Source organism: Capra hircus, chromosome 5 (assembly GCF_001704415.2).
Source record: "Capra hircus breed San Clemente chromosome 5, ASM170441v1, whole genome shotgun sequence".
Taxonomy (NCBI): Eukaryota; Metazoa; Chordata; class Mammalia; order Artiodactyla; family Bovidae; genus Capra; species Capra hircus.
The window spans coordinates 114,892,648-114,919,748 of record NC_030812.1 but is presented as its reverse complement, the minus strand read 5'-3'; the positions used below and the strand labels follow the sequence as shown (position 1 = coordinate 114,919,748).

Here is a 27,101-nt window from a genome sequence, read left to right as displayed (position 1 = left end):
TCCCTCCAGGACGCCAGGGGACCCAGGCACTCCTGCCACGTGCCGCGGCGCTGCTCTGAACGTTGAGTAGTTTCCCTTTATTCAAAGCAGACCCAGCCTTCTGGGAGAATATTGTGATAAGAGACCTTCCGGAACCTGACCCAGCTGATACCGGGTGCTGACAGTCATTGCTTTGCAAGAATAATGGGAGGCTTTTCTGTCCATCAGGTGCCCAGCCTGGAGCACAGCATGAAATGTGAAAAATCAGGCTCGTGTGTAATATAGAGAATGTCTCGCAAAGGAGTAAGAAACGGAAATGCAGAACCAGAAAGATCCCTGGCTTCAGGCCATTCCTGTGGCTGGACAGTGGCAATAGTTATCACTATCACCATCGTTACCTCTAAGGACGTTTGACGATAAGGTCTCCTACAGGTACACAGAAGTTCACGGTTGCAAAGCCCTTCTGCCCCCATCACCTCCAGGCTCCTCACTGCCATTGGGAAGCCAGGCAGCTGAGCAGGGTTTCCTGGCTCCACTTTGCAGATGCAGAAACTTGAGGCTTCGCAGGTGGTAGTGACTCAGGCAGCTGGCTCCCGCCAAGGTGAAGTTCAGACCCGGCCCCTCTGGCTCTCTGAATCAGACAGGACCCAGACTCCCCTCCCTTTCCCCCTCTGCTTTTCTACCCCACAGCTGGGGACCTCACCACCTCTCCTCTGCCCTTTCCCGTGCCCCTCTGCCCTAAATCAGGAAGATCTGATTGGCCGCCTTGGGTCACGTGCTCATCTGAGAGCCAATCGACAGGAGGAGGCTTGGTTCTGTTCACCAATGGCACCTCTCACCCTGACTCTATCAGGAGCATGCGGAAGGCCCTTTCCCAGAATGACCCAGAACTACGTCTTCCCAGCCCACTCCACCCAGTCCTCAGAAGGAAGAGGCTCCTGGAAACCCGCCTCTCCCACGGCCTGAGCTCAGAACTTCTTGGCTTCTGCAGCCTTGCCCTGAAAGCTGCAGATGGGAACCAGAACCCATGTCGCCCTTGCATTCCCCCCACCTCGTTCCTGTGATCAGACTCCAGGCACCCTTCCCTTCCCTGCCCAGACCCCAGTTCACAGGCACCAAGAGCTGCTCAGATGTCCCCTCACCCTCCTCATCCCTGGACCTGACTCCAGGACAGCCCAGCCCTACACTGGTTCTTCCCCTTCCCGCCAAGATGTGATGGGCTGGTCCAGGCCTGGCGGGCTTTAGTGGACGAGTGCCCCAAATGAGTGGCCTCACAAACGCTGTGAGTTCCCGAAGGTTCGAGAGTTGGACATGCTCGAGTTATCAGATATCGGCTGTGCTGCAATCCCACTGGGGGGCTGAGTGTGGCCAGTGGCAGGGTTCTGGCTGCTGAGACGACCTGAGGCATGAATGAGACGCCTAAGAAGATGGGGTGAAGCCTGGGCAGGACTTGGAGGAAATGTACGTGGAGACCAAGGGCGTGGATGCTGGCTCCCGCAGCTGCTAGCAGGGGCCTGGGGGCGTGCTCTGCCCTTGGTCCACTGTCCACGCCGAAGGTGGCGCCAGGATCCCCACAAATCCAGTCTGTCCACGTCTCTTCGGACACAGGCTTTTAGAGAGGAATGGAGTTTGGAATCTGATGAACTGAGTCTGAATCCCTTCTTTGGCTCTACAAAGCCGTGTGACTTTGGGTGGTTGATTCCTCTCTGAGCCCAATTCCCACGTCTCTTCTGACACAGGCTTTGAGAGAGGAATGGAGTTTGGAATCTGATGAACTGAGTCTGAATCCCTTCTTTGGCTCTGAAAAGCCGTGTGACTTTGGGTGGTTGATTCCTCTCTGAGCCCAATTCCCACGTCTCTTCTGACACAGGCTTTGAGAGGAATGGAGTTTGGAATCTGATGAACTGAGTCTGAATCCCTTCTTTGGCTCTGAAAAGCCGTGTGACTTTGGGTGGTTGACTCTTCTCTGAGCCCAATTCTGTTGTTGCTTAGTTGTTGTTCTTGTTCCGTTGCTAAGTCATGTCCCACTCTTTTGCGACCCCGTGAATTGTAGCCCACCAGTCTCCTCTGTCCACGGGATTTTCCAGGCAAGAGTACATGAGTGGTAGCCACTCCTTTCTCTAGGGGATCTTCCTGACCCAGGGATCGAGCCCAGGTCTCCTACACTGGCAGGCGGGTTCTTTACTGCTGAGCCACCAGACAAGCCCTGAGCCTGGTTTGCTTGTCTCTAAATCGGGCACAACTGCACCCACGTGGGTGGGTTTCCAGGAGGAACAAATGAAGCACAGGCTGCTGAGTGCAGGGGGATTCAGTGCATGTGGTGGTCTCTCCTTCCCACGGAAGAGAAGCCTCACCTCCCCCTGGCAGCTTCTAGAGGGGATCAGAAAGCCCACGAGAGACACCACCAGCAGAGCTCCGTGATGCGCCTGCTGGGGCGAGCCTGGGGCGCAGAGTGTGCTTGAGCCACGCTTCCTGGGGATGGGGGGGTGGGGTGGGGGGTGGCAAGCTGTCAGAAATGATGTGGGTTGGAGGCTTTCCCAATACACAGGCTGAGCCCCACCCCAGAGACTTGCGAGGCAGGAGGGTTTTGAGAAGGTCTTGGGGAATTTGCAAACCCTTGGCTAGACAGGACTGCCCCTCTTAAAAGATTCCCATGCACACAGCATCCGGAGGCTCACAAAGCTGTTTATTTTCCCACCTATGATACAGGATGGAGGCAGGGTGCAGAAAACCCAGGGACTGCTTTGGCGAAATTCTGGAGCTGCACGCAAACCTAACAGGCTGTGGCTTTGCCAGGGGATCTTCTGTTTCCACACAATTTAATTGACCTTTGAAGGGCTCCCCAGGGGCACTGCAGCGTGCTGCTTCTGGATAGAATTTATCATACCTGCTCTGTTTTGGTAACCGTGTCTTTAGAATTTCATATTCAAAACTTGATTGGCAAAAAAAAAAAAGTACCAAATGTCAAAATTTCATAAAATCCGGGCAAGAACTGGTCTTCTCTTGCCATTTGGACTTAGGTGCCCCTTGAAAGATGTTTTCTTCCCCCACCTTGGTCGTTTAGCAACGCCCAGCCCAGAGACAGGAAAAGGGAGCAAAACCTTTGAGTTAAAAGAGAAGCGAGGTTTTCAACCAAACAGTTAAGTCATTGGACTCATCATTTAAACACCAAAAGACAACAGATGGACTTAATTCATCTGGCCCAGCTTAATACATGTCGGCCTAACGCTACAAACAAATACATAAAACCGAGATACGTCTGGGTGGTACAAACAGGGACAGGGCGTCGTCACAGGGCAATGACTCGGCCCGGAGGCACAGACTTGGGTGCGCTGCGAACCGGCCCCTCAGAACCAGTACTCAGAGACGAAGATGTGGACGTTGACGACATTCCGGTGCGACACCACACCCCCGACCACGTAGTTCATCTCCAGCTTCAGGACGGCGTGGAACGGGCCCACGATGGGCCGCACCTGGCGCACAACGCCTGGGGAGAGAGCAGAAGTTGTTTGGGGAGTTAGCAGGGACCGAAGCAACGTGGAGACCGGGGACACAATTTCCCTCCGGGAATTTCAGAGCTGCAGGTGCGCCCGGACCTCATCAAGTCCCGCCTGAGCCAGGTGCTTGCATCTCCCTCCAAGTGATCACCCCCAGGCTCTGCCACCATCCCTAGGGACGAGTGACAGCGGGCTCACTGCAGCCTGTCCGCCGTGTGCAGCTCGCACCGTGAATGAGTCTGTGAGCACGGGCTTTGGAGCCCTTGCCTTAGGCTCCGTGCCAGCTCCTTTTCTGTGAGCCTGGTTTCCTCCTCTACCACCGTCTACCTAACCAAAAACTTAAGAGTCTAGATAAACAGCCTGGCATGGAGCAGATGCCCAGAAGACACCCATCCCCCTCTCTCCTAACCCACTGTGCCCACTTGTGACCCATGGGAAGAAACAAAGCATGTGTGAGCCTCTTCCCCCAGTCTCTCACATTGAGGACTGTCCCGGCGGCCTGGAAACCCTTTATCTGAGCAGAGAAGTCCCGGTTCCCTATGGGACACACTCCTGGGTCCTTCTTTCTCCACACCTCTTTTTTGAAGGGTGACACCTGAACCCTTGCCCAGTGTTCTTGGTGAGCAAGAGGCAGCTCGAGTCCAGCTTGAGCAGCAGAGATGGGTCAGGGCAATCGGAAGGACAGACAGCACGGGGGAGACAGGTGTCTGTCCGGGGAAGCAGAAGCCTGCCGTGTAAAGCTACTGGGGGGTGGCAGGGGGGTCTGCCTGGACCAGCGTAGGGACCCGGCAAAGGCCATGATGGTGGCCTCCCCAGACGGGGTTCAGAGGGAAGGGCGGGTACATTCAGCTCAGTCGCAGTGGAGGAGGAACAACCCCAAGTGTCCTGTCCCTGAAAGTTCCATGTCTCCAGGCCGGACCCTGACGTCGCCACCTGCCCACGCAGGGCACCCAGCATCTCACGGAGAGAACAGCCCTGCGCTCGGGGACCAGACGCTCTCCTCCTGGCTGGACGTGGAGAGCCCACCACCCTCTCAGGGCCTCAGATTCCTCAGCAAGCAGATGATGTCACGTGAGCCTGTGCTTTGCACTGACTGGTCCCACCCCACCCCACCCCCAGCTCGGTGTCCACCAATGTGTGAGCCCCAGGGGTGCAGGGCCACCTCCCTGCGGACAGGTGGGCTCACTGCCTCACTTCTGCACGCGCTCGCACATTCCTCAACGGGTACCAGGTGCTGTTCATGGTGGTGCCAAGAAAACAAACAGAACCCTGGTTTCAAAGTTGGTGGTGGACCTAGGTGAGTGCCACACTCTGACAGAAATCTGCATGCTGTCCAGCGGGGGTGAGGATGGAGGTGAGGAAGGTGGGGGAGTCGGCAAAGGCTTCCTGGAGGAAGTAGCTCTCTCCCTGCAGATCCCCGTGCCTGGCACAGAGCAGGTGCCACCCCTACAGCTATTGACATTTAGGAGGGACCCTCTTCCGTCACCCCGGCTCTGATATTAGGACTTTCCCGAAGCTGTGTGGCACAGGACTATGCTGGAGCAGCTGGTTGTCTGGTTGTGCCATATGACAATTTCCAAGCCCAACATGACGTCACTGAAGGCGGGCTCAAGAACCACCCATCACTGCAGGGCTGTCTGCAAACAACACCCTGGAGCCTGAGAACCAGCCAGGACGCAGACTGTTTGCTGTGTCCAACTGCTGACTGCAGGCTGGTTTGTACAAACAGCCCTGCCGCTGCCTTGGGAAATGTGCACCCAGCGTGGCCCTTCACACCCACGCTGAGATCAGTGAGGGCTCTGGTGGGTCTAAAGGGGCCCAAGGCCTTTTGCACCCGTGGCCGGTTCTCGGTCAAGACCACCAAGTTCATGGTCAGGAAGGGGATTTGGGCAGGCCATCCCCCCTTTCACTCCCTGGGCTTGTGTTTCAAAGGTCCCCAGCAGTGGGGTGGAATTCCAGGCTATTCTAAGCAAACAAGGGCTCTAACTCTGATGGAAAGATAAGCAGAAGCTTCGGTGGGCTGTCAGCACCCTTTCTCTGCCCCTGCCTGGCGATGACATCCCAGCTCTGTCCTGTCTGAACACCCACGAACATTGTCAGCTCCCGGCTAAAGACAGGGGCTTGTCACCACCCTTGGTTTGCCCATGGCCCCTGTGGCGAGCACGGCCCCAGACTCTCCTGTCCCTCACCAGCGTGACCGTCTCCTCTCCGCGGGCCGGAGACCGCCACTGGTGCCCACCAGCCTCAGTGGCCTGGGTTACCTGCACGCATCCCTGGGGCGGTGCTCAGAGGGGCTCAGGGGGCTTGAAGGAAAGAGGTGAGAGGCTCAGTGAGCCTGAGAGCTAGCTTAGGACAGAGAGCAACGAGGTGGAGGGAACACTTCTGCAAGCTATGATCAGACACGTATTTATTTCTATATCTTATCATTATACTGTGTGTGTGTGTGTGTGTGTGTGCACGCACGCTAAGTTGCTTCAGTCGTGTCTGACTCTTTGCGACTCTATGGACTGTAGCCCTTTCAATATCATATAATTAATATATGATATATAAATATATAGGTTCCCAGGTGGGACAAGCACAAGAGTCAGACATGACTGAAGTGGCTTAGCACACACGCAGCACACACATATAAATTATATATAGTTTAATTATTATAAACAGAAAGTATATATTGTTGTTGTTAGTTGCTCAATCGTGTCTGACTCTTTGCGACCCCATGGACTATAGCCCACCAGGCTCCTCTGTCCATGGATTTCTCCAGGCAAGAATACTGCAGTGAGTAGCCATTCCCTTCTCCACCGGATCTTCCCGGCCCAGGGATCGAACCTGAATCTCCCGCACTGCAGGCAGATTCTTTACTGTCTAAGCCACAAGGGAAGCCCTTTCAGGACACAAGGTTTGAGTCCAGCTGACCTCAGTCAGCAGCATGTTCCCAGGTTGGTTACTGAAATTCTGAGTCCCCACTTCCTCCTCTGTGAAACAGGGATTAAACAGCCATCTTCAGAGTCAGAAACAAAACCATCACAAGGCCATCTGCTGCTTCCCCCTCAGAACTAAGCACTGGCTACCATAAAGCTCCACAGCATTCCAGTGTAATATGAATTTCAGTTCAAGTAGGACCGAATTCCTCCATGATTGAAAAATAGAGCAAACGCTGACTATTTTTATTAGATTGCCTTAAACAGGATGAGAAAGGAGAGCTCTGGATGTATAGAAAATATATTTAAATCTCAATATGTACTGTTAGGGCACTTCATGAATGATGCCTAAAGACCAGAATGTGTCACGCCGTTGGCTAAGTGTTCCCACTGTGAACAGCTAAGAGGCCAAACAGACCACTAAAGGAAGCTAAGCGCTGCTTTAGAGAAGAAGGGCGTTGAGAAGGGGAAGAGGGAGCAGAAGGCTGAACTTCAGATGCAGGTCACGCTCGGGGCCTGGATTGTCTCAGGATCTTTGCATCTAATGGGAGAACGACCGAGGCGGAAGACACGGGCATCTGCAAGGGTTAAGCAAGGCATTTTGGGAGTGACACAGCATGGTGCTCAGAGGGTCACCCACCCTGTCCTTCTCCTGTGACCTGGGGTCCACATCCCGGGCCACACCCACTCTGTGGATCTGACCACTTCTACTTCAGCCTAGCCACACTTCCTGGGGGCTCTGATTTCAGTGAACATGCTCCCTTCATTCCCAGGTTAATTCAAGCTTCACAACCACCTCCTGGTCCTCACCTTCACTGAACCTAGACTTTCTGCTGATATCACTTCTTTCTTCACAGCTTTCCCACCCATCCATCCACCCACCCATGCAATCATCCATCCATCCACCCACCCATGCAATCACCCATCCATCCACCCACCCATGCAATCACCCATCCATCCACCCACCCATGCAATCACCCACCCATCCACCCACCCATGCAATCACCCATCCGTTCATCATCCATCTATGCACCCATTCATCCGTCAACCATCCATCCATCCATGCAATAGAGGCCATTCTGCCCAAGGGAAGTTTAAGGAAGACTCTACAGAGGAGCTGACTTCAACTGGATTTTAAATACTAAGTCGGGGGCTTCCCTGGTAGTCCAGTGTTAGGAATCTGCCTCACAATACCGGAGACACTGGTTTGATCCCTGGTCGGGACCCCACACGCCACGGAGCAAATGGGCCGCAAACACTGGAGCCCGAGCGCCTGCAGCCTGTGCTCCACAACAAGAGAAGCCACAGCAGCGAGAAGCCCCGCGCAGCCAAAAAATAAATACGTCTAAATAAAAAAGACTGAGGAGGAGCCAGCGAGCTAAGTGAAGTGAAGGTGTCAGCAGCTCAGTCGTGTCCGACTCTTTGCAACCCATGGACTGCAGCCAGTCTCCTCTGTCCGTGGAATCCTCGCCAAGGATACTGGAGAGGGTTGCCATTTCCTTCCCCAGGGGATCTTCCCAACCCAGGGATAGAACCCAGGTATTCCACACTGCAGGCAGATTCTTTATCAACTGAGCCACCAGGGAGGCCCAAGGTAGGTAGCACCTGTGCAAAGGCCCCAAGTGTGAAGGCTTCAGTCAGTTCTGGGAACAGAGTTAATCTTGAGGAAAGACAGACAGAGGAGGCTAAGGAGGTGGTAAAGGGCTTCCTCAGGGACTTCGCACCTTGTCAGGCTCACAGAACTGGGAACCCAGAGCAGTGGTCTCCTGGCTTCCTCACCACCACCGACTCTAGACCGCTGTTCTTTCGGAACCACCACCAACCTTCCGGGGGCAGGGAAACAAGAGGGAACTAGAGAAACCCTTGCTGCCCAAATGTGGCATCACAGACTTTAGAAGCTGAACCTTCACCAGGGGTCCAACTGCATCCGTCACTTGCTTCTACAGATGTGTGGCTGGCATCCGCTCTGCGCCAGGCACTGGGGACCAGCTGGCCCGCCTGTGTCCTCTTTCATGAAGCCCCGCCAGCCTCACTCCGCGTCACCTGGTACCTGGTCTCCCTCGAGGGAACCTTCACAGCTGACTCCCCCTTCGGACGCAGGGTCTACATCACGTTCATCTCTGTCCACTGTCCCCAGCCCAGGGCCGGGGGCAGGACACAGGGGAGGCACCGTTACCATTATCCAGTGGGATGAAAGCAGAGGGAGAGAGAGAAAAGAGAAGAAGGGGAGAGGGGAGGAAAGAAGGGACCCTACTCCTTGAGGGCCCCTCAAACCTTTGTCTTGATGGGAAGGGGCCACTGAAGGCTCTGAGCAGGAGCAGCTTTATGTGGAAAGACCATTCCTGCAGCAAAATGCAGGAGAGAGGGAAAGGCTCTTTCCAGCATGCCTGCCTTGTCCATCTTCCCTGCCGGGGTGTTTACCTCCCTAACTTTCAAGAGCCCCAGAAAAAAAAAAGGCCACAATGCCGAGTTCAACTGTGTTAATCTTCCATATCCTCATCTTTGGCATTTCTGCTTCAGGTCCCAGACACTGCTGGTATTCCTCAGCGTGTCTGTGCCTCTGAAAGATATAATTAAGTCTTTTTTTTCTCCTTTGAAAAATGTAGGTCCCCTCGGGCACTTCACCTTCATGTCTCGTCTCTGCTTTGTAAATTGCAGCCGATGTGCCAGGAGCCCGAACACAGAGCCCAGGCGTCCAGCGGGAGACCTCCATCGCCTCCTGGGGGCTGTGGTCTGGATTCCAGGGCCCTGCAGCCATCTCCAGGCTTCTGCCGCTTGACTGGGGTCACAACTGATCGTGCCCACGTTGTCTGAACGGAGGAGAATCATTCGCAAGGGCATCTGCACAAGACACCAGTCTGTGGAGACCTGGAACCACAGCCTGGCTTTCCTCTCCTTCCTCACCGAGCAGCCCTGTGACCTCACACGAGCCACCGTCTTTCTGAAGTTCAGCCACCGACTCAGAAGTCCTGCGATTCTAACTGACCAAGTGTAATGGCGTGAACAGGGCTGTCGAAGGGCATCTTAGCAAAAACGATGATCCATCCAGAGACGGCATGGTACCTCACGCCAGTGGAAAAGAACTGTGCTTTTCAAAAGACAGAGCTTCAAGTTAAAAAAAAAAAAAAGGCAGAGGGAAGCAAGTCAGCACCAGATGAGAATAAGACGCGGTCGCCACCTGAAATCAGGTTATGGAGACACTGGTTCTTCTCCGTTGTCACGGTCTCCCCACCGCCGTGCGAGGCACAGACTTTCTTTTCCGGTCAATCTTTTTAAAATGTGATTAATTAATGTTTCGTTGCACTGGGCCTTTGTTGCCGCAAGCAGATTGCTCTAGTTGTGGCGAGCAGGGGCTGCTCTTCATTGCTGCGGCTTCTCTTGCTGCGAAGCGCAAGGTCTGGCTGCGAGGGCTTCAGTAGTTGTGGGCACATAGGCTTAGCCTTCCAGGACCGGGACCGTGTCCCCTACACTGGCAGGTGGACTCTTACCCACTGCGCCACTGGTCACTCTCCTATCTCTGGCTCTTGGAACATAGTAGGTCCTCGGTCCCACTACCGGCCTGACACATAGGAAGGCCGGCAATAAGCGAATTGCTAAATGAACGCACGAACTAGAGACCGAGGCACTAAGCACAGTTTATAAAGTTGAAAGTTACCGCCCGGAGAAGCAGAAGCGGCGGGAAGGAATGGGTGACAGCCACGGGTCGCTGGGTTTTCAGGTGCGGCCCACGCGCAAGCAGAAAGGCGACAGGTTGGAACCAGGCTTCCCTGTCCGGCCCTGCGGCCGCCACACAAAGCCACGAGCCAGGGGGAGGTGCCGAGTCGGCCTGGTCGGACAAGGCGCCAGGCCGGAGAACCCTGGAGCTCAGAGGAGACCCACGTGGTTTCACCAAACACTAACACCGTGGGCGACGGGGAAAAAAGCAAACCATCACCCGGATCTCAGGACATTTTCCTCGACAGGGATAACTCCAGGCCAGGGTGAGCAGCAGACAGAAGGCAAAGAGGAAAACGCAAGAACAGGAAGAAGTACGGTCTGGACGTCTAACGCCCAAAGCTATAGTGGAGATGGGCCAGGAAGGAGGTCCACAGCGGCGGAGGAGACGGGAACGGACGGGCCCCGCGTCCACTGTTCCTTCCCGTGCTCCCCACACTCCTCGGGGGGCAGGACCGTCGCCTCCCTCCCACCGGGGAGGAGCTCGGGGCTCTGGAGGCTGACGTCCCAGATCACAGGGCAATCATATCGGTCATGGGCAGGGAAGGAATGGAGCTCTCCAATCCCTGTCTTCTGTTCTTCTTGCCTGAAAAACACCCAGTAAGAGCTTGGAAGGTGGAGGACAGGGGTCTCGGTCGCAGATTTAAAGTCTGCCTCAGTAGAACCATCCTCCCGACTTCTCGGCTCTCATAAACACACTTCCTCCTGGGTCTCTCACGACCAAACCAGAGGGTCTGCGTGGGGCAGCAGCAGGGAACCAGAGTCAACGCCCCCGAGGCCCACCTCTCCCTTGGGTAGAAAGAGGAAAAGAAACGTCAGCTCTGCACAAAGGCTTCCAGGCTCCTTCCTGGATGCAGGAACCAGCATTTCCAGGGGCACATGGTGGGTATGAAGACACCCCCATCCGCCATCTCCTCCCCCGACATCTCAGCCACATGCGCTGGGGCCTCACGGTTCCAGGAGGAGCAACGGGAGCTCTGGGGGTGAAATGAGTTCTGAACCAGAAACAGCAAGCCTGCCTGTGAAGCCAGACCCTGGGCCGCTGCCCTTCGGCCAAGCCGCCCAGCCTTGCCGGCGGGAGAGACGGCCTGGGCGGTTTTCCGGAAGGGCTTTGCCATCTGATGTACCTGCTTTTACAGGTTGGCCCAGGATGCGACAGGGGTGGGAAGTGTGAGAATCCTACCCTCCTTCTCTGTGAGTCCTCCGGCCTGGATCAGCTCCCACCCACCTACCTGCTGGGGACCCTTCCCCATTGCTAGACCCAAACTCATCAGCCCCCTTGCATGTCTCCAGGTGCCCCTAGATGAGAAATCTCAGGGCTGGGACAGACCTCAAAGAGGAGGACTCTGCCTGGTTCAAGGTCACACAGGACGGTCGTGGCAGCTGAAACCCCACATCCAGCCCCACCAGGTTGCGTGCAGGCCTCAGTCATGCCCCCTGAGCCTGGAAGCCCCTCCGAGCCTCAAGTGTCCTCACCTGGAGAATGGGGCCATCTCCCACAGGGATAAGTGACACAGCTGTTGCTCAGTCGCTCAGTCATGTCCAACGCTGTGCAACCCCATGAACTGCAGCCCGCCAGACTCCTCTGTCTATGGGGATTCTCCAGGCAAGAATACTGGAATGGGTTGCCATGCCCTCCTCCAGGGAATCTTCCCTACCCACGGATTGAACCCTGTCTCCTGCATTGGCAGGGGGATTCTTGACTACTGAGCCGTCTGGGAAACCCAAGTGACACAGGATGTGTGGCCTACGTGCCGGGAGTGTTCAGCACACAGCAGTGCCCTTGCTGTTGAGACGACTGTGACCGTCGAGGACCCGACACGCTGAGTTCTCAGCCATAAGCACAGATCGAATGATCCACCTGGGAACACCCGACTCTGAGGCTGTGGGAAGTGCTCTTGGTGACAGTGGCTGACGGTGAGTGTCTGGGTCCTCTGTGTAGCTACGGTTGTCAGGTGAGGCCGTCGGAAGATCCATGTCATCATCAGACTCTTTTTTTCCCCCCTAATTTCACACAAGATGCCTCTGCTGCTGTTTGGCTAAAAACATTTCATTTTCTTAAAAAAAAAAGAAGAAGAATTTATGAACTCGCCGGTGATCTCAAAGGCTTTTCAGAAGGTGCATAACAGCAGCGGTAAGAGCATCACAAATCATTCTGGACGCAGCCGATCCGCAGGAGAACTCAGGAGACGCTGGGAGGCCACTCTGGGCTCATGTAACCCCCTGGTGACTCTGTATGTGAGCAGGCAAGTGTGATCCTGCAGCCTGCTGGGCACCAGGCCTGGGGAACCTCCTAGTGGGCATGCTGTGTGTGCACACGTGCGTGTGCATGCAAGGGTGTGCAAGAAAGAAAGACAAATAGGGTGATGGGGGCGGTATGGCACAAATGAACCCCTTGTAGGCTCTTGCCTCCAGAAATTTACAACCGGTGGAAGAGGAAGTCAAGCAAAAAACTCACAATGGGGACTTCCCTGGTGGTCCAGTGGCTAAGATTCTGTGCTCCCAATGCAGGGGGCCCAGGTTCGATCCCTGGTCAGGGAGCTAGATCCCACATGCTCACTAGTGCTCACATGATGCAACTAAGACCCAGTGCAGCCAAATAAATAAATATTAAAAAAAAAACAACTCACAATGCCGTGACCACACACCCTCCCCACTGGCACTTCATTTCTCCGCTCGTACGCACAGCAGACCTTCTGGAAGGAGTCCCCCAGCGGCGCCTCCAGGGCCCCTACCCTGGTGTGTCTCCCCTCGACCCCACTCCACTGAGAATGGCCTGGTCAAGGCTGTGATCAGCTGGGGCAATCCTGAATCCAGTGGCGAATCCTTTGTCCTCACCTGACCAGAGTCACCATCATTGACACAGAGCATGCCCCTCCTCCTGGGAAGGCCTCCTCTTCCCCCGGGCTGGCCTCCGCTCATCTCTCCGACCTCTGAGCACAAGAGGCCGCAGTGCTCCGACCTCCTCTCTCTGTCTACACTCAGTTCCTCCGTGAGCATGTCTGGTCTCGGGGCTCCAGCTGCCATCCACCCACGATCGCTTCCCAGACTCACTCTACCCATGAGGCCCACAGTCTTAAGCCAAAGGGTGCGTGCAGCCTCCCCAGCGCTGCCGTGTCAGTTTTCCCCAGCTCACCTGCTGACAGCCCCAGTCTGCTTGCTCTTTAGGTCAAGACATGCAGTCATCTCTGTCTCACACCCAACTCGTCAGCAAAACCTGGCACTACCCCCGGATGTATCCGGAATCTGTCTGCTGCCCACCCTTCCTGCTGGGGCCACACGGTCACCTCCAGCCTGCACAGGTTTTTTGAAAGGTTTTGCATGAAAGTGAAAGTCACTCAGTTATGTCTGACTCTTTGCGACCCCATGGACTATACAGTCCATGGACTTTTCCAGGCCAGAATACTGGAGTGGGTAGCCTCTCCCTTCTCCAGGGGATCTTCCCAACCCAGGGATCAAACCCAGGTTTCCTGCATTGCGGGCAGATTCTTTACCAGCTGAGCCACAAGGGAAGCCCAAGAATACTGGAGTGGGTAGCCTCTCCCTTCTCCAGTGGATCTGCTCGACCCAGGAATCAAACCGGGGTCTCCTGCACTGCAGGCGGATTCTTTACCAGCTGAGCTATGAAGAAAGCCCACAGAGCGAGCCACAATGTCCAGAGGCTAAGATTCTGCACTCCCAAAGCAGGGGGCCCGGGTTCGATCCCTGGTCATAGAACTAGATCCCCAGGCTCACCCAGGCACCCAGAGGGAGTGTCTCCCGCCTCAACCCAAAACCTTCCCGTGGCTCCCACCTCACTTGGCAGTAAAGCCCAAGCCATTGTGGCAGCCTCAAGACCCTGCCTCATTCAGTTCAGTTCAGTTCAGTTCAGTTCAGTTCAGTCGCTCAGTCGTGTCCGACTCTTTGCGACCCCATGAATCGCAGCACGCCAGGCCTCCCTGTCCATCACCAACTCCCAGAGTTCACTCAGACTCACGTCCATCGAGTCAGTGATGCCATCCAGCCATCTCATCCTCGGTCGTCCCCTTCTCCTCCTGCCCCCAATCCCTCCCAGCATCAGAGTCTTTTCCAATGAGTTAACTCTTCTCATGAGGTGGCCAAAGTACTGGAGTTTCAGCTTCAGCATCATTCCTTCCAAAGAAATCCCAGGGTTGATCTCCTTCAGAATGGACTGGTTGGATCTCCTTGCAGTCCAAGGGACTCTCAACAGTCTTCTCCAACACCACAGTTCAAAAGCATCAATTCTTTAGCGTTTAGCTTTCTTCACAGTCCAACTCTCACATCCATACATGACCACAGGAAAAACCATAGCCTTGACTAGACGGACCTTAGTCGGCAAAGTAATGTCTCTGCTTTTCAATATGCTATCTAGGTTGCTCATAACTTTTCTTCCAAGGAGTTTAAGCGTCTTTTAATTTCATGGCTGCAATCACCATCTGCAGCGATTTTGGAGCCCAGAAGAATAAAGTCTGACACTGTTTCCACTGTTTCCCCATCTATTTCCCATGAAGTGATGGGACTGGATGCCATGATCTTCGTTTTCTGAATGTTGAGCTTTAGGCCAACTTTTTCACTCTCTCTTTCACTTTCATCAAGAGGCTTTTTAGCTCCTCTTCAACTTCTGCCATAAGGGTGGTGTCATCTGCATATCTGAGGTGATTGATATTTCTCCCGGCAATCTTGATTCCAGCTTGTGCTTCTTCCAGCCCAGCGTTTCTCATGATGTACTCTGCATAGAAGTTAAATAAGCAGGGTGACAATACACAACCTTGACGCACTCCTTTTGGCCACTGCAATTCAAACATGTCCGGCTCGCCTCTGGCTCAGGGCCTTTGCACCTGCCGTCCCCACTGCCTGGAGCTCCCCCTCCAGATCTCTGCACGGCTCATTTCCTCAGCTCCCTGGGTCCTCAGACGAATGTCTCCCACCACCAGACACACAGCGGCTGCCCGCTCCCCTCTCCTCCTCCGCCCTCTGCATAGCACTCACACTGCCTGACAGTGTGGATGTTATAGTTGTCTCCTGCCTGCTCCTACCCCCGGAAGGAAACGTGTACACGCCTAGGATTCCCGTCTGTCTCTCTTGGCCGATGCATCCCTAGAGCACAGCCTGCTCCCTTGGGACACACATTATTTGCTAGAAGAATGAAGACCAGAGTCTATAAGAAGCTCGGCCCTGGGGCTCTGGGAGCGCAAAGCAGCAAGCCACACACCCTGCCTGTGGGGGGTGGGGCATGGAGGGTGTGCGAGAGGAGGTGACGGCCGACTTGGGCTCTGAGGGATGGATAGGAGATTAACCAAGGGGAGCAGCAGGTGAATGCCACAGCTCAAGTCCAGGGGACAGGAGAGGCCATGAAGCGGCTGCGGTCTCTGGCACGGGCTGGTGTGTCTGGAGCAAAGCGGAGGGAAGAGGAAGGGAAGGATCCTGGACGCTGGGGAGCAGATCAGCAAGCTGAGGCTGAATACCTCTCCAGCCAGGCGGCAGGACTGGACGTGAAAGGTGGGGGTTAAAACCCGGGACCCATTAAGCAACCGGCTGCGAAGGGGTGGGAGGAGGGGAGCAGAGGGTCCCGGCTTCAGGAGCCTCGTGGCTGGGGCACCTTTCGCCACCATGTGGAAACACCCCGCTGAGAAAGGAGGGAGGCTCCGGCCAGGCTGGTGGACCTCATGGCCGGGAGCCAACGTCGGGGGTTGGGGGCAGGGGGCCAGCAGGTGTGAGAAGCAGCCCACGTGATGCGCGGGTCCACGGGCAGGAGCAGAGAGAGAAGTGTCCGGTGAGGCCCACGAAAGCAAAGGACCCCACTGAGCCCTAAGAGTCCCGTGCCAGCCTGGGGGTGGCCTCTGAGAGTTTCTGCTTCTGTGAAACTGGGTGTCGGGCGCCCTCCTCACAGGGCTTTGCAACAGGAATATCTGCTTTCCTATGAGTCACGATGGCTCCGGGCCCAATGCCTATGGCCCATCGCTGCTCCGTGAGGCCCCAGCACAGTCAGCACAAAAGCTGCTGGTGTCTGTCCTGCTCTCACGCTCCGTCTCAGGCCTCTGAGAGGGCGCCGCCTGCCCTCTGCGTCCCCCTGCCCTCCAAGGACCGCCAACCTCCAGGTGAGGTCGGCCAAGGCCTGCCCCTTTGCATCCCCAGGGAAACGACTTGGCTGCCGGCCAGGGTGTGGCCCCAGGGGGTGGGGCGGGGGCTGTGCCTCCCTGAGAAGAGAAAGCGCCTAATCCCGGGATTTGCCGTGAAAGCAGGACAGGGCCGATCACTCATCACCAGCAGAGACGGCCGCGCTGTTGTTTTTAGGTGGAATTTCTGAATCTCATCCGTAATGTGTACTGATTCTGGGCCAAGCTTTCCGAATTAGGCTCCCGGACGGGTCAGCAGTGTGTGTTTAACCCCTTAAGAGGTAAAGATTTCAAAGAGGTGATCCGGGCCCTGCAGGCTGGAATGACTGAGAGTGACTTGAAGGCAGACTGCTGGGCAGACAAGCCCTTTGCTTTGCATGAGGCTTCCCCTGGCCAGGGGCTGGGGTACAGGCAGGTAGCTGTCTTTACGCATAAGCTCCTGCACTGGGGCTGCTGTGTACAGCTGACCAAGTTGCGAAGTGCAGGTAGAAGAGGCTGTGAATGGCACCCCCTAGGGTTGTGTGGTGCACAGAAAGTCAACTGTAGACTGCAGCCTTGCCACATTATTGTCTCTCCCGCTGAGACATGAACAGAGGCAAAACCTACTGCTGAAAAACAAACTGTAGGAACTCAGATGGCAGGATGCTAGGGAAGCTAGGAGGCAACTTCGTGAAAGCAGGATCTGTGGCTTGCGTGTAAACTTGTTCCCCAGCACCCAGCACGGGGTTAGGCATGGGGTAGGAATCCAGGAGGTTCTTGCTGAATAAATAATTCAAGGATGACAGAACTCGGGAGGCATGGCCTCCACCATTCTGCTTCCGGCCTGACTCATCAGCCCAGGCCACGAGGGGTGCCTATGACACAGCTCCCAGGTCACTGGAGCCACTTTGGGGTGAACAGTCCCAGTAGCATCCCATGTGCCTGCTCTCCTGTCCTTTCAGGGGGCTCCGAGACCTCACCAGCTCTCTAGCCCCAAACGGCCTCCTCACAGTGGCTCATTTATCCCCTAACAACCTACCCAGCTATGTTACGGTACATAGGACTCCTTCTGGTCCTCATACCCCGGCAAGGCAAGCATTACTATGGCAATCTCACTGAGAAGAAAACCGAGGCTCAGAGAGGTTGTGAGACCTGCCTGAGGTCACACAGCTAGAAATGGACAACCAAGCAAGAACCGATGCCGGGGTATCTGACCCCAAACCCAGTGCTCCAACGGTGGGAGCAGAGTGTCCAAGGTGTTTTGTCCTAAAAGGGCCACCCCAGCCATTGATATTATTCAAAAGTGAAATACAGTAACAGTCCTTGTATGCTCACAAATAAAACTTAGAATGCTCTTTCAAAATGTAAAAGCTTTTGGTTCCCTTGAGGAGGGGGGAGTGAGGACATTGTTATTCGGGTGGTAAGATATGGGCCAAATTTAGAGGCTTTGGCACAGACAACGTGGGCTATGAGAAAAAGTTTGGGTTCCATGAATACTGACTACACCTACTACATGCCAGGTGCTGCTAGGAGCTCTCCTTATCATTTCCTCTAATGACAAGAATGGTGTCTGCCATTAGGGACTATCCCTCCTCAACCTAACCCATGTCCATGCGTATGTGCTTAGTCACTCAATCGTGTCCCACTCTTTTGTGACCCCATGGACTGTAGCCCACCAGACTCCTCTGTCCGTGGGATTCTCCAGGCAAGAATCCTGGAGTGGGTTGCCATTTCCTCCTCCAGGGGGATCTTCCCGACCTAGGAATCGAACCCACGCCTTCTGTGTCTCCTGCATTAGCAGGCGGATTCTTTACCACTGGGAAGCCTTAAAAGGTGAGCTGGACCATCTCCATTCATCCAGACTTTATTGGGAGCAGGACTGGTTGCCATGGTACCTGGGCAGGAGCTGAAGATAGGAGCACCTCTGTTTCTCAGGGGACCCAGGGGTGGAGGAGGAGCCCAGGGAACAACCCAGAACAGACTGGACGTGCAGCACACCTGCTTGCCAGCTGACAGTGATGCTCTTTGTTTTTTTCCTATAGCAACGGTGATGCCCACCAAGGATCCAGAGGGCCATTCACGAAATCAACCATTGGGTCTAAAAAGTAGCTTGAGCTGAGTGCTGTCTAGTTCCTATTGGCTTTGGGGAGGTTCTAGTAGAAATTTTGCCAAAGCACACCCTCTATATAGACAGATTTTTTTTCCTCCCTCTCCTTAGAAAAACAGTTAAAAAGGAGTAGTGAGCAAGGAGGGGTCAGGGAGGGCTGAGACTCAGATACCACCAACCATCCAGGGGCCTGGGGAGTCCCAGGGGAGGGTCCCCCATTGCTGGTGGCTGATGATACACAGACTGCACCCACCTCACCAGGGCCCCCGTTAGTCATCTCCAGGAACTATTACCTGAAAGGCCCCTTCTGAAGCAGCCCCTGATCACAGCCAGTGCTGTGCTGGGCGGAGTGAAGCCAGGCTGGATAAGGAAGGCTTTGTAGTGGCCCGAGAATACCTCAGGCATTAATAGAGCATTTTTTGCACAGGTTGAAAATGTATTCTTCATTTTTCATTGACAGCTGGTGAAAGAGGAATGTAACAGGGTGGCTGCACCCGGCTTTAAGGAGAGAGCAGCTCAGCCCTGCTCAGAGCCACCTTTATCCCTGCGGAGAGCTGGTTTTTAAAGGACGCATTAGGGGAAGGTCTGGCCCTTTCAGGTTCTTAATCAACTTGGAGTGCTTTCTCCTTCTGTGATCTGGGGGAGCAACGACCTTCACCGTGTCACGGTCTCAGCGGCTTGTGCACTGGTTAATTTTCTGGGACACAAACTCTTGGTAACTCTGCCCGAGTCAACACCCACCGTCCAAGAGCTCTGGCTCTGGGTGTCTGGGGAAGATTGGGCTCTAGACCCGCTCCACCTCCAGCAGCAGGGGTGCCCAGCACAAACCACACCTGCCTTCTCTGGCCATTGGTCCCTCCTCCTTTGCTTCCAGCACTGAGTATCAGCTGCTCCTTCACGTGCACCACAACCCAGCTCAGACCTCACCTCTTCCAGGAAGCCTTCCTGACCCGGTGCCCAGTGTCCACTCAGGGTGAAGCCTAGAGCAGGCAGGGGTTCAGCCTATGAGTAGGTGCGGCCCCTTCCCAGGTGCTGCAAGCAGTGGGGGCTGCCCAGGGGCGTCTCAATGGGCCCAGGAGCCCCCACACGGGAGGCCTGAGTGGCCCACAAAACACTTTCTCCCTCTCCACGGACTTAGAAGGTTTCTATCTAAGACATTGCTTAAAACGAGAATGCACAGCTGAAAACGCCTGCAAACTGGGCCCTGCTGTTTTCATAGCTCAGTCTCAAGGCGGTCATTTCCTTAGCTTCCTCCTCTGCCAGATGGAGACAATCACAGCCCCAGAGGTGTCTGCAAAGACCAAGACGGGATGCGGGGGTGAGCATGCCCAGTGACGGCTCCCACCCCGCTCAGACTGGGCTAGAGTCCAGTGGCAGAACAAACCATCACAGGTGGACAGGCCCATGCCTAGGCCTGGCGTGTGCCAGGGTGGCTACCCTCAGAGTCCAGATGCTCCAGGGGTCACTGAAGTTCTTTGGGGCAGGAGAGGTGCTGGAGGGAGCGGCGGATAAGGAAGTCCAGGCAAAGGGGCTCCAAGGAGAGAAACAAGACAGCGCCCCATGGGTGGCGAGACAGGAGCCCAGCACAGCCTGGGTCACACCCCAGGGAGACCCCCGTCCCCGCTGGCCTTCACCCTCCACGTGGGAGAGCTCACTGGCAAACTCCAGGGGCCCAACCAGACGAGATGTCCGGCAAACGGACTGAGAAGCTGGACACCAGGCCCACCCAGGAGGCCGGGCTGCAGGCAGGACGACTTCCCCAGGGCCAGCTTGGGCCCTCCACCGGCACCGAATCCGAAGACCAGGGCCCATGGGACCAAACGCAGCAAGGAGAGGATGCTGTGTTTCCATGGTGGCACCTGTGGTCGCCCCTCACACCAGGGTCTATCCCCTCCTCGCGCCCCCACCCCGGCCTGAGTCACCCTGGGAAGACCGGCCAGCACCCCCTAGCTGCTTGGGAGGCCGCCTCCAAGAAGGAGTTGGAAGGGGTAGCCTCCGGGAGCCTCCAGGCTCTGAGGTGCCAGGATTTTCTGTCCCAGTGGATGGGAACCCAAGAAACACAGGCTCCCAGGTTGGTTCTGTTTGGAGTTTCAAGGCGGCAAGAAAAACGTGCTGTGACCACTGGCTCTGGGCCCAGCTGTGGCCTGGCCCCTGGCTCGGGTCACTCCAGGAAGGGTTTAGCTGGGAATCCAAGACACAAGCACTGTCCGGAGTCCCCAGCGAGGCCTCGCAGCTGCTTGTCACTGTCTCTCCACCACTACGTTCCCATGACCTGTCTGCCTCCCCACTGCCACCCGGTGGAATGCAAAGCCCTCAGGGGCAGGGGCTGTACGGGTACTGACCCATCCCTGTATCCACAATGCCAGGCTCAGGGCCAGTACAGAGAGGAAAGAGCCCAGAAACGCAAAGAATGAACGAGTGCTTGGGAAGGATCTGACTCCATCTCCTGTGGTCTAAGAGCTGAGAAGTGCCCCCAGGGTGGGCCGTGTTGCAGCCACACCTGCCGGCCCAGCGTCAAGCACAAAGGCGGTCCCAGGTGGGCTTCTGTGTGCAGGTGCCCACGAGCTGCTCACCAGCCCCCACGCACAGGGGTTGGGGGGGGCGGGGGGGACACATACCCTTGGCCCCGCTTCCTCCTGCCTGCCCCCATCCCCAGGCGCCTAAGGTTCCGTAACGCATCGCTCCACCTAACAGTGGGGGAAACTGAGGCCCAGGGCGGGCAGTGACTCAGGGGCAAGCAGCAAGTTTTATGGCTGCACGCCCTCCCCTGGGAATCCAGAGAGGACTCCTGTACTATTAATTGTAATTAACTAATTATTCTGGCTGCCAACTAGCGGAGGAGGAGGCCGGGGGCGGGAGGGCCCCCAGTCATGTTTACAACATGCAAACCCATTTAAGAGCTTGTAAAGTCGCTATAAATGGCTCTTTGGCAACAGAGGAGTTAACGATCCCGTCTCCAGCTGCAGCTCCACAACGGTCAGTCGGTCGGGGCTGGGGCCTCGGGGACGGGGTTCTGAGAGCCAACAGTGCCACCTACAGACCACGTTCCATAACGCTCCACTCAGGCCAACAAAATCCAGGACCTAGGAGACCTGGAGGGGCTTCCCAGGAGGCTCAGTGGTAAGGAATCCGCCTGCACTGCAGGAGATGAGGGGTAGATCCCTGGCTCAGGAAGATCCCCTGGAGAAGGAAAGGGCAACCCACTCCAGTGTTCTTGCCTGGAGAATCCCCTGGCCAGAGGAGCTGGGTGGGCCACAGTCCACGGGGTCGCAAATGACTCACGCACGACTTAGCAGCTAAACAACAAACAACATCTGCAGGTGGGGAGACTGAGGCTCCAGGGATCTCCCCCCGGTCGCTTTTCGCACCGTGACTGACAGGTGTGGGTTTCCAGCTGGGCCCTGAAGGACCAGGGGACCCGGATGGGAACCGGGCTGGTCTGCGACAGGCCTCGGCTGAGCCATGACGGGCTGGAGGCCCAGGGCGTCCGGGTGAACCTGCTCTCTCCAGCCACTCACCCACAGTCATGCCGTCCATGTAGCGCTTGATGATGTCGAAAGAGTCGCGCAGGTTCCCGTCCGTTATGTCGAAGATGATGTCAGCATGGTTGGCAGGATACGCAGGCGTGATGGCCCGGAGGAAGATGATCTCTGCCAGAGAGAAGCGAGGCATGGAGAGGGCGTAGCGCTGGGCCCCGCGAGCCCGGAGAGGCCTGACCCAGTGCGGTGAGAACCCAACACGAGGGCCCCATGCACGGAGAAGGTGCAGGGGCCCCGAGGGACCCCAGGTCACAGTCTGTGCCCCCTTTGCACCAACGGGGAAGCTGAGGCCTGGAGAGACTTCAGATCCTCCCGGAAGTCATGGAGCACATTAGCTGGTAGGGCCAGGGCTAGGAAGCAACTGGTGATTGCTTAGGAGTCTCCCTGAAGCTGGGAAGATGGGGAAGGAGGGCGGACAAAGGATGTGGCAGAGGTCATCGCGATGGGGGTCGGGCAAGCCCCTCCTCGGACCGGGCCCCAAGTGGGTGGGTGGCTGCGTCCATCTCCCGGGCCACTTGACGTGAAATCAGCAGACCCTGATGTGAAATCAGGGCTGGGAGCACAAGGGCCTGATTTACGCAATCTGGGGTGGTGGTGGTGGGGATTCCTCTCTGAGCCTCAGTCTCTCCACTGTGAAGTGAAGCAGGTGGCCCGCCACTGCCCACCGAGGGTCCTCTCCACGTGAACAGTCAAGGTCTAGGTGTCCTGGCCCAAGATGCCGACAGGCACCTCTAAACACGCCCAGCTCCCTGTAGCACCAAACTGTGGGTCAGCACCGGCCGGGGGGCCACGGCACGGGGGAAAGGGATTTGGGAAGGATCTGAGTGGTTTGGCAGAACCCGTCATGGTGCATAGGGCAAACCGCAGTCAGTGATGTTCTCTGAGCCAAGTCCGTGCTGCCCTCCAAAGGTTCTGTGCCTCCCTTTTCTAGAGGGACGAGGAGGTGGGGGGCTCACCTCTCCTGCAGGTGAGCCCGTCCCTGGGCACCTCTCCTGCCCTCCCACCCCCACGGCCAGGCTGTGCTCTGGTACACACACCCGAGTCACTCCCCGGACCCTGGGGCCATGTATAGACACGAGGCAACCTGTCTAATCTCCCTGAGACGGACAGAGGGCTCTTGTTCACCATGGCGTCCCAGAGCCTGACACTCAGGAGGCTCAGTTGGCTGAATTAATTCTCATGGGGAGCTCTTCCGAAAGCCACAGGGGAAGGGTGAAGATTCCACAGAGGAAGGGGGTGTTGAGACCACGCTGGCTGGCCCTGGCATGTGGGCCGCACACCCCAAAGGAAGGCGCACAGAGCAGCTTTCTGCCCACAGCCTTCTGCCAGGCACGGGGAGCCCGCTGCCCTGGCCCCACGTGTGGAAAGGGGCTGTGATGGCAGGTCGACACTGCCGTGGGAGCTGCCTGTGGTGGGCACACTGACCCCTTTACTGTGGGGTTCTGTGGAGTCGGTCTAGCCACACCAACCCACCTGCCCCTCGGTCTCCAGGATGCGGCTTCGCTGTGCAAAAAGTATCAGTCACGACCCTCTCCTGACTCCCAAAACCTTGGAGTTGAAGCCCCAACTCCAAGTGCAGGCTCCTGCCTACCTTTGCAGCCCATCTCTTGCCAAGGCTCCACCACTCCAGCCAGAAAACCTTGGCTTCCTTCTTCAAAGAAACATACTCCCCACTCACCTCCAGATTTTCTGGAGGTATTCTGATTTGGCCCTCTCTCCCACTCCCCACTTTCCTACATTAACCTCCTACTGGCCCCTCAGGACCCAGAGTAGGGTCACTGCCTCCTGGAAGCCCTCCCTGATAAGCCCACACTTGGCAAAGAATCAACACGTAATAGCTATTTGCTGAACGACTATTATCCCCCAAATGAGATCCACACCCCCTCCACTGAACTGAGGGCGGGGAACAGGCAGGAACCAGGTTGCCTTGTAGTCTGGGGACACGGAGGAGATGCAGAAGGGAGGGGTCAGCATTCCAAACCCACATCTCGCCAAGGAGCTGCTCCTGCAGGTCGAGCTGTCAGCCTCAGCAAGGGCGCTGCCCTGGCAGGGATGGTCCCCCAGACGCTGGCCTCTGCCGGGACCCCCATGCCGGCTCCAGACTTGGGGGTGGCCACTCACCTTCGGGGCGGGTGAACTCGCGGAAGGTGGGAAGCGAGACGACGGTGTGGGAGACGGTGTGCACCGGGTCCAGCACGCAGGCGACATCGTTGGGGCGGCAGGATTTGATGCAGCGGACCGTGTCTGTCTTCTCTTGGCGGAGCCTGAGGGGAGCCACAGCACAAGACGGGGTGGGAAAGGGGGGACCCGGACACCCTCAGAGACAGAGCCCAGGGCCCAGGAGAGAAGCAGGTGGCCGGGCAGCAGCACCCGCCCCAGGCTGGCTCCGTCATTGAGAGACCTGCACCGGCCTCCCAGCCCGGCTGCTCCGAGGGGATGCTTCCGGGTTCTTCTACAAACCGGACTGGGAGTCGAACCCCCAAGACAGACCCCAGCTTCCATCTGCCCCAGCCGAGATAAGCAAAGTTTTGCTGTTTACCAGCTACACGAACTGAGCTTCAGTGTCTACAACTGCAAATCACATTCATTCATTCACTTGCTCAACAAGTGTGTTTGGAGTGTCTGCTGGGTGTCACACACCAGGGACACCAAAAGCAAGCAAGGGAGACAAGGTCTGGCCTTCCTGGGACTCCGGGTCGGAGGGGGCGGTCACAGGTAAAGCACCCAGCTTGGCACCCCACACAAAGCAGTCAAATCTCCAGTGTCACGTACGTGATGGATGGGGTAAGAGGGGCCCGAGTTTGCTACAGGTCCAGGCATACTTTTAAAAACCTCTTAATCATAAAATAAAACAAAATACGAGAGCTACACGAAACAAGGTTACAGCTTAATGAGTATTATAAGGCAAACCACTTTACAATCAGCACCCAGGTCAAGCAAGAGAACTTCAACCTGGCACTTGAGGCCCCTTCATGGGCCCAGATCTGTCTTAACCCTCTCATGCACCCACAAAGTAACCCCCGTCCTGTCTCTGCCAGCAATCGCCTACCTGGGTTCCTTTATGTCTCTACCACACATGTGCATCTAGAGAAAATCACTTAAATGTGTCCATTAAAAAAATTTTCTGGATCTTTCACTTATTTATTTATTTGCCGTGCCATGTGGCATGCAAGATCTTAGCTCCCTGACCAGGGATCGAACACATGTCCCTGCATTTGGAGCACAGAGTCTTAACCACTAGACCACCATCGAAGTCCTTGTTGTATCTTTATGTATTTTTTTTAAATGAGACATATTGTTTTGGAGACAGTTCTTTATTTATTTTTTTTTTTTTGGCTGCGCTGGGTCTTCATTGCTGTGCACAGGCTTTCTCTAGTTTTGGTGAGCGGGGGTTACTCTCCAGTTGCAGTCATTTCTTCTGCTGTGGAGTACGGGGAGCCTGGTGGGCTGCCGTCTATGGGGTCGCACAGAGTCAGACACGACTGAAGCGACTTAGCAGCAGCAGCAGCGTGGGCTCTAGAGCGCGCGGGCTCAGTAGTTGTGGTGCATGGACTTAGCTGCCCCGAGGCACGTGGAATCCTCCCGGACCAGGGATCGAACTGTGTTGGCTGCACTGGTAGGCAGATTCTTAGCCACTGGACTACCAGGGAAGTCCTCTCCCCCAGGAATCTCGCTGTCTGGCTTAACAAGGTGTTCCAGCCTCATCTTACACGTTTACTGTCCCAGCTATTTCCAGGCAGTGTTGGGTTCGTTTTTTGTTTTTCAGTGGAAAATGATATTTCAAGACCATAATCTGGATACCAAGAATGCTCAGTGCTTCTGAGTTGGTCATTGTTTCTAGGCCTCGTCAGTGGAAGTTTTGAAAGATCATATACAGGATGAATTCATACTGATATTTACAATCAAAACAAGAGGCACATAGTTTTTCACTTAACCTCTCCTATATACCAAAGGAATCTCCTTTTTTCCATATCAAAATTCTGGCTCTTAAGAACACAGGATATGGTAGAATACCCCATAATTATTTATTTTTGTTTATTCCATATTTTGATTCAGTAGTCTCAGTATAACAAATCTAAAATTACTACCACTAACATAATTACATAACTACTTAAAGTAATAATTTGGGGGATAAGTTCTCCTTATTCTACCTACAACTTTAATGGATGTGCTGCTAGACCTACATAGCCTGAGCCTACAGTGATTCGTACTATACTTTTTTCTTATAAGACTCATTTAACTGTAGCTCTATGAGTAATTATGTTTAATGCTTTCAGGCTGACAATTTTGCATGGTGCTAACAGTCTGTGCCCTTTGTACATAAAGGCACAAAGACTTCCCTGGTAGCTCAGATGGTAAAGAGTCTGCCTGCAATTTGAGAGGCCTGGGTTGATTCCTGGGTCAGGAAGATCCCCTGGAGAAGGAAATGGCAACCCACTCCAGTATTCTTGTCTGGAAAATCCCATGGATGGAGGAGCCTGGTTACAGTCCATGGGCTCACAAAGAGTTGTACATGACTGAACGACTTTCACTTTTGTACATAAAAGTCTGTTTTGTTGGGTACAAGATCCTTGACTTACATTTTCTTGAGTATTCTAAGTATTAATTTTCTTCTGGCGTAAGTGTCGTTTGAATAAATTTGATGATAACAATAACGTAGTTTTTTCCCTTATAAGTCTCTTTCTGTTTTTACCGAAAGGCACAGATATTTTTGTTTTCTCTTTATATCTTGGTGTTGGTTGCTCTGAGTCAATATGTTCAAATATATTGGGTGTTCTTTCAATACGGAATTTAAAATCTTTTCCCTAAAATATCTGTAAAGTCTCTTGAATTACCAATTGTAGTAATTATTGCCGCCCCCCTTCGTTCTGGATTAATTCTTCGGAGATTTCTATTACCTGTAAGTTGGATCTTCTTTCTCTTCAACATCTGTCACTTTCTCTTCGAGTCTTTTCATCCCTTTTGTTATTTATTTTTCAATTTATGAGATTTTTTTTCAGCTTTTCCTTAAATATTTATTTCTGAAACTGCCTTTTTCTCTAATTTAAAATAATTTCTTGAGTCTCATCACTTCATTTCTCAGTTTTTCCTAATCCTGGCTTACATTTTTCCTTCATTTTTGGTTGTATTTTCAATCCTTTTAGTTTGTTTGATACAGGCTCCAGCTTTGATCTCGTCTGTAAGCATGGCTTCCTGGAGTACTTTCATTCTCCAGAGGAATGTCATTCTGTTCTTTATTCTCCTTTTTCCTA

General features: G+C 54.8%; 1 protein-coding gene and 1 non-coding gene across 2 annotated transcripts in view; one reads left to right on the top strand and one right to left on the bottom strand.

Annotated features, from left to right (window-relative positions):
* FBLN1 (fibulin 1) overlaps positions 2,647-27,101 on the bottom strand; it is an 82,332-nt gene continuing 57,877 nt past the window's right edge. Inside the window, exons 15-17 of the mRNA XM_018048899.1 lie at positions 23,971-24,113; positions 21,829-21,960; positions 2,647-3,466 (exon numbers count right to left, since the gene is read on the bottom strand). Of these exons, the coding sequence (XP_017904388.1) occupies positions 3,327-3,466; positions 21,829-21,960; positions 23,971-24,113 (415 nt within the window). The 3' untranslated portion in view covers positions 2,647-3,326. The remainder of the gene's footprint in view (positions 3,467-21,828; positions 21,961-23,970; positions 24,114-27,101) is intronic.
* On the top strand, positions 12,577-12,649 carry TRNAG-CCC. Its single transcript has one exon. It is a non-coding gene; the product is annotated as a tRNA-Gly (tRNA).